Genomic DNA, 14,090 nt, shown 5'->3' on the forward strand with positions numbered 1-14,090 from the left:
TATAATGTAAGCTGTGTTTGCCAAGTCTCATCAAGGCCCTTCCTCTCTTGAGATTGAGAGACCTCTCAAAGCCTGAGAGCCATTTATATCAAGAGGTTCTTCAGATGATGTGGGATACCTCTGGTCTACAGTATATCTGTGTGTGTGTGTGTGTGTGTGTGGGATCCTGCTTTACAAGCGCTGTTAGCTGCTGTCATTGTTTCAGAGTCTCTGGTGAAATGTGCCAATAATATCAGTCAGCAGTTACTTGCACACATACAGGACGCTGTGTATGTGGTACTTCAACACTTCAGCTGTTTTATTTACGTACATATGCATACACGTGTCTTTATGACATCATCATGTGTTTTGTGCAGGTGGTGGTGTCTACGACGGTCAGCGTGGACGGTCATGTGCTGGCTGTGTCCGATAACATGTTTGTACACAATAACTCTAAACATGGACGCAGAGCTCGTAGGCTGGACCCTTCTGAGGGCACACCGTCATATCTGGAACACGGTGAGTGTACGTATGGGTTTGTCTGTCTGTTTAGATGTAAGGTTTGAGACATTGAAATAATAGTAGAGTGAAGTCTACCTCATGTTTTAGATCCTAACAATGTCTCAAACTGAGCTCAGGTTTGCCAAGATACCGAAGTTTGGGGTGAAATATCTGAGATTTCAATATGAGCTCAAACATTTCTCATTGGATTTGGATTCTTCAAAGCAGAGTGTCCACGGGTCCTTGAAATCCTTGTACGTTGATGAATCTAGTGGGGAAATTCAAGGCCCTGGAAAGATTTTGAAAATATACATTCATATTGTAGATACAGGTCATTGAAAGTGCTTGAATCTATTTTATGCAAGAAGTTTTCTGGAAAAAAATCCATATTATTCCTTGTGTAGTGTAGGATAATATCATAAAAATCCTAGAAATTTTAAGCACACATGCTAAACTGTTCGCTTTAAATGCTTATATTTTTGTATGCGAATGTTGATTCATGCCAAAATGCTTTTTTGCATAGTTTTGTTTGACAAAGGAAAAGGATCTCGTGTTACGTGTTAATCCCTGAGAAGGGAACGAGACGCTGCGTCTCCCTTGCCATACTTCTTGCGTCCCTATAACGCCGTCTTTGGAAATATTTCAGAGAGCGATATACTTCCTGGCTCCCGTGTCACCCTTTGTTGTTAAGCCTCACCATTGGTTGAATTTGATATACATTCAGACACACTTACCCTTAGAAGCATCCCCAAAGTGTCACTGCAGTGATGCAGCATGAGTTCCCTCAGAAGGGAACTGTAACAATGTATCTTTAATGGTAACACAATGTAACCTTGCTCTCACTTGAAATGTGTCCCCACATTTGGTCCTTGAATTTGAGGGTACCTGGAAAGTCCTTGAAACGTCCCTGAATTTGAAGTTAACTAAGGTGTGGGAACCCTGTCAAAAACCAAATTATTTTGACTGTACCTTTACAGCTGTGTACTCTTACTGTGTGAAATTTTACAATTGTAACATCTGATACAAAAATATATTTGACACTTATGTGAAACATATCTAAAACTCATTTAAGTCAGTGAAACACAAACCATAAGCAATAGAAACTTGTGGTTGCTTTTTTTCTTATACAGTATATTTCTTATTTATTTCTAGATATTTTTATTGATATTTTGCATATCGCTTGACATATCTTGGGCTTTATATTAAATCAGAAAAGAGAAAGTGAGACTTAATGTAAGGAAGAGCGAAATACACAACTGTAAAGAAAAAAGTGTTGAGTCTGCAGTGCTTATGTAGTGCATCCCAGCATCCTTTGCAACCCACTGACTTCCATCGCTATACGTTTCCCACTCAACAAACTTTTTATGAGCACACAGTTAACTAATAACAGCAAGATCCCAAGCACAGACCAATCTGCATTCAGCAAAACTAAGCCACTTTGTCACACTCAATGTAGTTTAAATGGTTTTAGATTGTTTTGCTCTTGTGCTGCATTTACTGTAGCACAGATGGTTGCCCATCATAGCTTGTGACGTACTGTTCCCCTAAATCAACTTATGCGCAGAGCTTAACATCATTGGAGATGTTGTCTAGTGGGTCATGCACAAACTTTCAAGTTTAAAAAAAGTTGATCAAAAACAAAACAAAAATACTGATAACGAAATTTTCCATATAAATTTAAACCTGCAGCCTGCCTCAATAGTGTTAATGTTTTTATGTGAAGCCTCTGTCACGCTGCATGTTCACATTCACTCAGTTTATTATTTAAGGATCTGGAAAGCAGTCATGCACACAAAAATACACTCAACTGTCTACTGACTGAAAGCTTCCAGTCACACTGAAAGTCAATGCCTCTTTGATTTTTACTGTGTTGCTGTCAAATCTTAACGCCACTGAGACGTAACACTGATGACGGTGGTTAAAACTGATCAGACATATGTGTTCAAAAGCAGTTTTGCTGCTGCAGAGCATTACTGCCCTATCCATAGGTACCCACAATCCACCAGGGCATCCCTGAGTGGCCTGTTCCCTTTTGATCTGAACATGTGTCTTACAAGACCTCCAAGGCTTAAGCACTGAGCATTAATTGTGATGCATGGATTTCATCTGTCAGTTGTGTACTCTAGGGTTTCTAACAGGTTATAAAGTCCTCCTAAATCTCTAATAACATGTGGAGATGATTTGAGCACTGATTTGATCCTCAGTTGCAATCAAATCCAATCATTTTTTCATTTAAATCTGGGATGGCTCTGGAGAAGAACATATTTTGCAGTTGGACTGTTAACCTCTATTTGTGATGAGAATATAAGGATTTGAATTATGATGATTTGATGATGATGATTTAGTTCTGGTGGTAAATCATGGACTCTATTCTCTTGGGGTAGTCTTCTGTCTTTAAGCATAGTTTCCACTGTGCAGAGAAGATTAAAAAAAGACAGTGTCCCTAAACCCTGAATGTATTTGAAAAATTGTGGGGCTTTTAAAGAATCTCCCCTCTCTCCATTCTTTGATTATTTCTGACACATGCTTATATTGATTGTATATATTGTATTATATTGAATACAGGGCTTTAATTGTTACCACACCCATATGGACTTTGTACCACAGTATGTTTGTCAGATTTTCTCAGTTTAAATTTGAAATATTTAATGCATTCAGCTTCCAAAAGCAATGCAGTCTTATGGTTTTTAATATATTCCCATGTTTAAATCAACTCACACTAAATTCTATAGATTTTTTCTGCCCATAACCTATCCACCTGCAGTGTAGCTCTGCTTAGCCACTCTTGTCTATTATTGCATCAGTTTCAAACCATTTCCACTTCCCTCCAGCTAACAAGCCTGATCTGCCATACAGTACACTGTATGTGTGTGTGTGTTGATGGTTATGGGTTGCAGAGATTAGGGTGAAATGGGGCACCAATGCTTAAGGTCATGCACTCACGGCGTCTGCAGGGCTCATAAAAAGAAACTTATTGTACTCATATAGTTGCGGATGTAAAAGCGTGCGCGTGCGTGAATGCATCCATGCAGCATAAGGGAACAGATGGCAGCATAAGAGGCACCAAAGTTTAATCCTATCAGATGGATTCACGTTCCACCATCTGGTTAATCCATGCACAATTTCAGAACCCTGCAAAAGAGTCGTCTTAGGCCAAGATTATCATCACAGATTGCTTCACCGTTCCTCTTCATTTCTCCTGGTTTATCACGCCGCCAAATTGCATTATTGCCCAGCCGTAACCCGCTGCACGGCTCTTACAAAAAGAGCAAAGGAGATCTCGCAGTCACAAACTGGATTACACCACTTCTGCAAATTACAACAGAATATTTGTGTTATTTTAGTTGGTGTAAGAAGATTTGGGTTGTATATCTAGGTCTCTCAATGTAATACTATTTAAATGGAAATATACCTCCAGTAAAACATTCTGGGATAAAAGGAGAATCCGGATGATATCAAATATGAAGCTTGGAAGTTAATGATTTTTTTAGACTTTAAGAATCCAATATCATTACCGATTTCTTTTGAAGATTATATTTCTAACTCAAAAAGTGCCAGAAAGCTCTTATTCAGATGCTTTATTCTAGTGCAATCACAAAATAAAATGCAACCAAACAGGCCATGATTATAAACATACTGTATTGTGTTTACAAAATGTAAATTGAGCAAGATTTGAAGTTGCAACCGTGTGATTCTCGCGAAATTAGACTTATGAGGTGTCATGAAACATTTTGATAAAAAAAGTAAATGCTATCAAAATAAGAAGCATACAAACATCTCTTCAAATACTATTTTGCACATGATTTCAAATAACATCATACAAACCAATTTTGTTGCTTTTTCCACATTTAATGGGGAAATGTTCATTACCGCAACGTGTCCATGACTGGATTTTGGTTCTTTGACATGGAAATACTTATAATTAAAAAATCTAAAAAAAGCTTCAGTGCATGTTATACTATAAACATTTACAGTAAAGAAACGTGTGGTATTTGGTGATTATTGGTAAATGTAGAGACAATAATAAGGAATATAAATGTGTCCAAGACCAATTTTCTCATCCTCCGCAACAATTTTTTATCATTGTTTGAGCCCTCAAGGAACTAACATTTTCAAAAAAAAGTTGTTGGAAGGGACATAATTGACTGTGACACTCAAGATGGCTACCAGCTAAGCAGTTCTTATTTTTTCTCTCTAGATAAAAGTTAAAATTTTATTTGTCATAGTACCTAGACAACATTTTAGTTCTCATTATCGAAACATGAGTTTGTAAATGCATATATTTAATGTAATATCATATTGCGGTAATGATCATTTTTGATAATGATAATCTAAAAAACGAAATAATTGTATAGGAAATATATTTTAAATCCTCTAAAAATAATGCTTATAGTAAGTTCAGACCTTAATCTTATATGTGCAAAAACAAATTGGCATCAATGGCTTTTTAAAAATTCTGATGCTGGACACCTTCCAAATCTGTATTTCGTGAGAATCACCCAACCTTGCAGCTTGAGTTCAGAAAAAAGCTTAAATCCTTGAATTTCCTCTATGTCTGACCTTCTATTAAAATATACAGATATACAGTTTTCCCATTTTTCTCCTGCTGGTAAATCTATTTTGGTTCCCTATCATCTTAGCTAACTCCTCTCAGGGCATCGCCATTGGCTGATGCACATATTATTGTGAACTATGCGAGTAAGGCCTACAGTCTTGTCTTGTCTCAATTGAGGTCCTATCAGCATCACTGATTGCCTTGTACACATAAGCCATCTGCGTCAAACTTTCTCCTGTGCAGCCGTACGTCCGCCTCAGTTAGGTGCACCATGACGTACGAGTAATCCACATAGTCCATCCCCAAAGGATTCAGCCCACAGTCAAAGCCGCATGTAACGCTTGTTAAAGAATGTGTGTTCAGTCCCCGTGCCAGAGTCACGGACGACAACAGAGCCGCCTGTGACAGACTCTCTTCTTCTCTGGATCCGACAGCTCTCTCAGAGGACTTTCTTTTTCCCCCCTCATGTCTTTTCCTTCTATTTAAATCCTGGAGCAAATTGGAACAGCAGTAATTAGTCGGTTAAAGCGCTTTCAGTAAGACACCAAGCTTCAGAATCCGGTGCCAAAGTTCAACACGCCGAAATGAAATTTAAACTCATTAAGGTGTTGAATTTTTATGGCTGGCTGCTGTTTTCTCAGAGTGTCCCAATGCGCCTGGCCTTTTGATCGGCTGCTGTAAGGACTCTGGATTTGTCTGTGACTGCCGAACTCCGACGCTCCTGACATTTGCACGAGTGTCATAAAACAAGCGCTCGCACCTGCCCCCCCACCCCGCACACATGGGGTCAGTGTAATATTTAATAAAGGTGTGTGTATAATCAACCAGAATTAGCATTTGTGGTCTCCGATCGGCCCGGAGGGAAATGTAGGAGGGGTTGGGAGAAGGTGTGGGGCAATTGTGGAGTCATGAATGACTGATCTTTTCCATTCAAACCCTCAGATTTCATTAATTATGTCAGGGCCTGAAACAAAAGCAGAGGGGAATTACGGCTTTCATAACCACAGCTCCAGGGGACCACTGCTGACAGCCCCTTTCACTTATTCTTCTCCTCTGTGTCCCATTCCCCTGGTTTTTGCCGTTACCCCGTGTCGTTTGCAATTCAACAAATGCTTTGGAAATTGTGCACACATCATTTTTATTAAATACATATTTCCTTGTGCATTCATGCTGTAAGGTATGTAATAATAAAACTAAATGCACACAGTTCAGAGTCAAAGCATGAAGACATAGCATGATTTTTGTCAAAATTTTGCACAAATGCAATTATTTTAGTACCAATTAGAAATGCACTGAATGTTCGGCAACCAAAGCCATTGTCCAAAAATAAGTTCAGAGGTAACATGCAAATTTAGCATATGTCATGGAGATGCTGGTGTAGTAGGCACCAACACACAGTTCAGACGTGCTTTCGGTGACTCGAGTTCGAGTCCTGGCTCAGCATCCTTTACCGGTCCAATTCCCCTCTCTCCACCCTGTATACTTTCCTGTCTCTTCTTACTGTACTGTCAATTCAAGGAGAAAATTGCCCCGCAAAATGACTTGGTTAATAAAAAAAATACTATAAAAGCTAACGATTGTGGGATTGATACTGACACAAAAAAAGTGCTACATCGCTTTGACATTGTGTGCAGCATTGGTCGGATTTCTTCCATAATAGTTATACTATAAGGTCAGAGTGATTTATCCCAGCAGTGACCTAGAAGCGACTGATGACTGGGAAACGGAAAAACTGGAGCGATTACAGAACGAATGCTCTAAGCAGCGAGGGTAAATTATTGAGAATTGTGAAACAATGTTCCTATCTGCTCTATGCCATTCAGCGCCAATCTAAACACAGCTACAGAGATGTTTATAGTTACTCTGATGGTGATTACTGGGCAACCATGGCAGTGAATCACATTCCTACGCTAGGTAGATTGAGATAAATGATCGGTGAGCAAGCGTCATCTCTCATGCTCGCGCCGCTGTCGGGAAGCATATGGAGACGGCGCAGAGGAACGGCCACAGTCTAATCATATGTGACGACTCTAATGAGTCAGTCACTTGTCATTAAGCCAGGCCTAAACCTTTCTGATAGACTGAGACTCATAAATCTATTTGCAGTAATGAGGAAAAAATCAGTTGCACAGGTTTAGATTTATTTCCTAACTATTTAGTCTGTGCATAAAATTATGTCACAGGTGATGCGCACAAGTGATGATTTGCTGGCTGGTTCCAGATGTTTATTGTGATGCCTCTTGACATTATTTTCGTATAATCACTTTTTCAGATGTCTTGATGCAAATACACACAGTCATATTTATTGTATATGCCGTATTATTCTTCAAGATGTAAGGCGGTAGCAATCTGTTTATATGAAGCAATGACAACTGTAAAATGTAGATGTCACCCCACTTATTCTTTTATTCTGTGTCGTTGTATTTACACTTAAACTCTCTTTCTCTCTTTGTAAAACAGCCTCTCCCTGCATTAAGGCCATTAGTCCCAGTGAAGGCTGGACGACAGGAGGTGCAACAGTCATCATTATTGGAGATAACTTCTTTGACGGCCTACAGGTCATATTTGGCACAATGCTGGTCTGGAGTGAGGTCAGTTACCTATCTATTAAATGAGATTTGTTATAGCCCAACGTTCACTTGTAAAATGTCTGGCCATGTTTACTTCTACCAAAGTTTCTACCTAATTTTAATAGCTTTTAGTCTTTAGCCTAGACTTTTTATATGTTGTGTATTTTGAATGCTGGTCCCTGGCATTGGGTACTGGTATAACCACCAGACTTGTTAAGTTATTTAACCAGTAATTTTATAGTCAAGAGGCTTAATCAGAAATACCACGCTGCTTGACCAGGATGTTTTGCTTGTCAACCATCATCAACCAGGACAAGCATGAAAGTTCATGTTGGTCTAAGCTGGTCTTTTCAGAAGAAATAAAAACAGATTAAAGAATCACAACTACATATAATTTGGTAAAATAGATTTCAAGAGAAAACACACAAAAAAACAGAGGAAACTAAAAAAGATCCCACACACTACTATTTGCAAAGAATGCTTAATATTTATTAATATTAATATGACTACTGAATGCTTGACAAACGTTGTAACTAGACTAAAATGTTGCAATATTAATAAATATAAATATTAGATATCCTCTGCAAACTATAGCACTGGTTGTGACATTGGGTCTTCATCAAAATATAAGATGTAATTGTCCCTGAATGTAGCACATAGCTACTTCAACATAAATTCATTCTGGCTACTTATAATTTTTATTGTCTGTCCGTCTTTCAGTGGTGGCCGGTGACTTTTTTTTTGAAGGGGCTCGATGCGAAGTTTGTCACAACATGTACAGTATGTAGCCCGTCATGTGTGTGATTTGTAATCTCAAAATATGTGTTCTGCGTGTAAGTGATCCTATGTGCATCACATGTCTTGTCAAAATAAGTGCCTGCTGCAGACGCCTCTAAATGGTTTATGATAAAACTGACGCTCGCTTTTGCCGGATACTCGCATAATCTCATGCGTAATCAGAGTTTAGTGTTAAGGGAGTGTCTTGCGTGTATTTTGTGAACGTGAGCGTCTCTTTTATCATAAACGGTTTTGACGCATGTGCAGCAGGCACTTATTTTGACAAAACACGTGATGCACATGGTTCACATGACGCAACAAACACATATTTTGAATTTGCGCCCCTAGGATGAGCAGTCACAAGCCGCCACTGCCATCTTTGTATCTACATTCTTTGACTCGCTGTCTTTATTCTGCACCACTTGTGTTGAAAGCATCTAGATGAGAATAGTAATTCTATAAAAAGCCTCTTATTGACAATGCCATATTTATCTAAGAGGTGAGGAGTGCATTATCTGGCATATGAAAGCCCAGCTAAGTGAGCAATGAAAGAGACATTTTAAAGCCACGTAATGCAGCGCCTGTACCGCTGGCTTTGAATGTGACAGAGCGCTTGAAGGGAAACTGAGCCCTCACGGATGCTTTGTAGAAGCACGGCTCCTCTTCAAACAGGATTGAGCTCAGTCTCTTAAACACTGTAAGCAGTCAAATCATAGTCTAATCAGGGAACAAAGCAATCCTGTTTATTAGCTTATCTAAATTGGTAGCAGGTAGTCAAAGGTAACTTAAATTAAAGGTATTAAAGATCAGGAATGTGACTTTTATATGTGCCTATAAAAATCTAATTGTGTTGGGTTGTCTGAACGAACAGCTTTGGTTTATTTTCCAGAGACACTTACTGTACTGTATCATACAGTGTATGTTTCTTTTCCAAACAATGAAAATGTAATTAATTAATTATAAGAATGCCTTAAAATTTCAAGTAGTGCAAAAAAACTTTTCTGTGTGCTGACTGTCCCAACAGTTATTGTTACTTATAGCTTGTACATTTAAGCTTCTTTATACCAACATAGATAAAAAAAAATGCTTATCACAAGCTTCTCATTAAACCAACAGTAAATTGTTAGACAAGTTGACCATCCTGACCCATCCCTGTTTTACATTATAAAAAATGTCAAAATATGTACACCAGTGGCGAGGCTACGCCATTGACGGCTGGCCCACCCAGTCAGAAGAGACACAAAATATTTTTGTGTAAATGCTAAAGAAATCACGCATTAATAGTTTCAAATACACATCATTCAGAAATAAATCACTATTTATATAAGTTTATTTTTATATATATTCTATAAATATATTTTTATATATAATTATATTTCACTATTTATACTATTTATATTTATATATTATAAAAGTTTATCAATTGCATGTGTTTCTAAACCTTGCAAATTTGAACATTCAAGCCATTTTAAACAATTTGAACGCAAGAAGAAGTTAAAGTGAGCTGTTTTCTGTTTGCACAGACGCACACACATAAGCGCTCACACAGAGATGTGCCTGTTACAAAGCATGCAAACACAAAATTTCAGGACTTATACATGCAAAATTATCTCAAAATACCACAGTCTTGGCAAGTATTCTCATAAAAACAGTCAGTTATGTCTTAAAGTGAATGCAAACAGTTCAGAAAGAGATGTCTGTGTCAGTATGGATCCGTTAGTTTTATTTACTTTATTTGTGTAACTTTGTTATTTTCTATATTCATATGAATATCATTTCTTGATTTTATTTTTCTTATTTCTTATTTATGTAATTTGAGAGTAGGCATTGAGGTCCACACTATTTCACAGAGGTCCACTCATTTTAAAATGTGTGGCCTCGCCACTGATTAGGGTGGCCATTCGTGCCAGTTCCGCTGGACACGTCCCGAACAAGTTTTCGGGTTCGTCTTCCGGAAGTCGCGTTGCTCAACCGCATACGTCATCGAGGTTCTCACATTTCAGTTAAAATACATTAGAAAATTAAGATTTATTTCTTTTAAGACATACAATCATTGTAGTTTCATTCTTACCTTGAAATGTAACGGTTGCTTTTCTGAAATTAAACCCGAAATATTAAACCTTGATGACATATGCGGTCGACCAACGCGACTTCCGGAGAACGAACCCGAAAACATGTTCGGGACGTGTCCGGCGGAACTGGCACGAATGGCCACCCTACCACTCATGTACACCAGTTGTCACTGGGTCGGTGCTCTATAAAAAGGTCCTAATATGTACCATTTGGTACGGATATGTACATTTGGTACTAATATGAACAGTAGATAAAGGTACAAAGCTACACTTTCTAAAAGAATACAGCCCCAGTGACAGCAGCATTTTTTCTGCTTAGAGTGGACAACCTGTCTTCAACTCCAGTTGTGCTCACATTGGTTAGCTTATATATATATATATACTATGGAGTACTGACAGGAAACCTTGAAATGATTTTGAGCCCGTTTTTAAAGTTTATTGATTTGTTTTGGACATCTTATTTTGACAACGTAAATGATAAGAAAAGTGGAATAGCTTCTATAAACACGTCACTTCTCTTCTTTTCCAGCTCATAACCCCTCACGCCATTCGAGTTCAGACTCCTCCCAGACACATTCCCGGGGTCGTGGAGGTCACTCTGTCCTACAAGTCAAAACAGTTCTGCAAAGGTACACCGGGCAGATTCATCTACACAGGTAACAACAACATAAAGCACCTTTACATAAACCATACTCACGCCGATTGCCCACGCTGTATATTCTCCATCGTTTGTCTGTTCTTGATTTTAAATCTGGGTCTGGATTGAGTCACAACTGCCATGTTTCCTGTAGCAAGAAACCTTCGCTGCAAAGGAATTCTACCTATTTCCTGAGCACACGGCTTAATATGAACCTCTCTACCTCCGACTCCAGGAACATCCAGCAGAGATAAGGGAAATGCAGAACTTATCTTACGAAGAAAAGAGAGGTCACTTGTGATATCTGCCAGCTTTAAAATGGCTTTACTATGTACATATTCTGCCAGCAAGTAATAATTAACTTCAGTCTTATACAATTCAATGCAGTAAGAGTTTAACGGAAGTATGCCATGAAATCTAATGAAGGAAAGCGACATGAAATCAGCGGACGGAGAGGTGAAGAGTTTGTTAGCTGATGCTGCAGCTTTTTTAGTTTAAATTTAGAGTTAGCAGTCAAAGTACAAGCGCAGCTTTTCTGCAGAGCGTTAAAATGCTGAACGGAGCAATGTTAAAGGCCTGTCTCATCAATAGGTTTAAACATTGCACAGCTGTGGGTATTGTTGGCTCAGTAGGTGTCTATGTATGTGCATGTGCATTCGCCGGTGTGAATGAGTAAGCTCATTGCGTTTATGGCACTGGACTTGGCTTCTTTTCACAGCCCATTCTGCCAGCACATGGAGGGAGGGTTTAAGACATTCACACACAACGGCACAAACACACATATGGCCACACTTCCGAATCAGAGGGCAGATGGTCATCCCCTTTTATGGCCGCACTTCTAGATGTGCCCCTTTTGCTAAATCTCCAAGCTCAATAACCTTCGACAATACTCAGTAAATGTGCAGTTTTAATGTACGTAGCATTTGAATTTGCTGATTATTTCAAACACAGAGCTCTCTATCGTACCATACATCTGTATTATAACCTCTGTAGTGATGTTAAATTTGGGTAAGAAAGGTGGTACTCATCTGAAACCCTCCCTTAGGTTTCCACTGTGTCCTCTCTTCTGTTCTGCTTAGTTATCAAGCGTTTTAGGCATCCCTCTTTCACTTGTCCCCACGTCCCAGCAGCCTCCTGGGCAGCAGCACTATACTGCAGCGGGATGCTCGCCTGCATGCCTCTTTCTGCTGGCTCCAGTTGGCACCTGTGCCGTGCCCAGTTGCCAGTGGGTACTAATCATAGAGTTTTGGCAAAGCTATGTGGCAGCTGGCAGTGGAATTACACATGGGGCATCTGGCGCCTCTAATCAACTTCTGTCAGGCAGAGGAGATGGAGACCTAATTAAATCAATGGTGCACTGATGCTGTCGCACTCGAACACCACACAGCCATGCGGAAAAGCTGGGCCATACCTGGAAAGATTAATTCAGTGATAGACACATTTGTGTGTTTACTTCGACAAGTATATTCTTTATAATATGCATAGGGGTTCTCATCCTGTGAGTTAACCCAAAATGGAGTTGCATCTCTTTTATTTATCCTTTTCAACTTTAGATTTATGTATTTTGCAGATGCTTTTATTTAAAGTGACTTATATTGAATTCAGGCTACATTTTATCACAATATGTGTTACCTTGGCATCAAACCCGATGCTGGGGCCGTGCACTCCTAAATTTGTATGCGACTTAGTAGAAGCTTGCCAGGATAGACAGATGGCAAAATAGACAGGTTGTATGTCCTCATCCTCAAAAATCATAAATAAAACTATGTAGGGTAAAATAAAATATGGCACAGACTGCATTGAATACAGGTTTGGTGCTTTGATGGGTTGCCCCATGTAAAATCTGTAGCATAACCAGTTGAGAATCACTGTTTTGCAGTTGCCTGTTGTCTTTACAACTACATTATGATGACGTTTACTCTTTCATTTGAGCTTTGTAGTATGGATCGATTGATCAAGCAATTAATGGATTTCTCAAAAGCTCTCAGATAATGGATGACATCACTTCAAAGGTCCAGGACTCTCTAGGATTCTTGGCACATTCCTGTCTAAACCGTACCTCTTACTGACTAACAGTCTTTAGTTAAACACAAACCTCAGGATGATAAAAGCACATATAGCTCATCAAATCTCATCACACCGGGCCTTGTTTGGTCCAGCATTTCTGGAATACTGAAGTTGATGTACAACCACAGACACACGAGTGTTTCAAAGCCTCTCCAATTAAACATCCAAAAAGCTCTCTGCAATTATATTTATCATCAGAAACAATTAAACCCTCTTCTCCTGGGACATTACCCATCCTGCATGGCACTCGGCAGATAAGGGGAATAAATCATACCTTCATACTTCCTCTCCGTCTCTTTCTCTCCTTCCCTTGCAATTCATCTGCAACCAATGCATTTCCATGTTTGGTTGTGTATTACCTTTCACCAGATTGCCATGTTTGCATCATTCGTCAAAGGGAGTTTCCGTCTGTTTTGGGGGTCATAATACTATCAGCCAGTGAGCGCATGCCTGTGCGGCCAATAGATTGGAGGTGTTGATGAATCGCTTGAGATGTTCAGCCGGCAATTCCTAGCTGCTCAGTATGCAGGCCAATGGGCTTAACAGGCCTGATATTAAAAGACTCGATCACATTAGGGGGAGCTCTCTTACGCCTACCCAATGATTAAGTCTATGGGGAGCATTTGTCACTATAGTTGAGGTAAAGCCAGACTTCAGATTACAGTCAAATTCAAATATGCTTTACATGCGGCACACTTTTATTTCAAAGCAAAAGCATAATGGGGTCCAATGAATGTATATGTTTCATTTACTGTGGTTTCTTAATAAAATACATTTTAGAAATTAAGAATGAAATAACGTTTGTTAGCATTGATCGTGTTTTTATCCAGCCACGTGATTTGATGGTGAATGTTTGAGCAGGCTGAGTGATCGTTCGATTTTGATAATGAGACTCTTTAATTCTATTGAGAAATGGTGGCACACTAGTTGAT

The 14,090-nt window shown here is 39.0% G+C and overlaps 1 protein-coding gene across 4 annotated transcripts in view; it reads left to right on the forward strand.

Moving 5' to 3' along the window:
* Nucleotides 1-14,090, forward strand: part of ebf1a (EBF transcription factor 1a) — a 133,584-nt gene that overhangs the window by 88,294 nt on the left and 31,200 nt on the right. For all 4 annotated transcript variants that reach the window (XM_065272339.1, XM_065272346.1, XM_065272356.1 and 1 more), the window contains exons 8-10: nucleotides 357-498; nucleotides 7,496-7,626; nucleotides 10,984-11,110. In XM_065272339.1, the coding sequence (XP_065128411.1) occupies nucleotides 357-498; nucleotides 7,496-7,626; nucleotides 10,984-11,110 (400 nt within the window). The remainder of the gene's footprint in view (nucleotides 1-356; nucleotides 499-7,495; nucleotides 7,627-10,983; nucleotides 11,111-14,090) is intronic.

This window comes from Paramisgurnus dabryanus, chromosome 16 (assembly GCF_030506205.2).
Source record: "Paramisgurnus dabryanus chromosome 16, PD_genome_1.1, whole genome shotgun sequence".
Classification (NCBI taxonomy): domain Eukaryota; kingdom Metazoa; phylum Chordata; class Actinopteri; order Cypriniformes; family Cobitidae; genus Paramisgurnus; species Paramisgurnus dabryanus.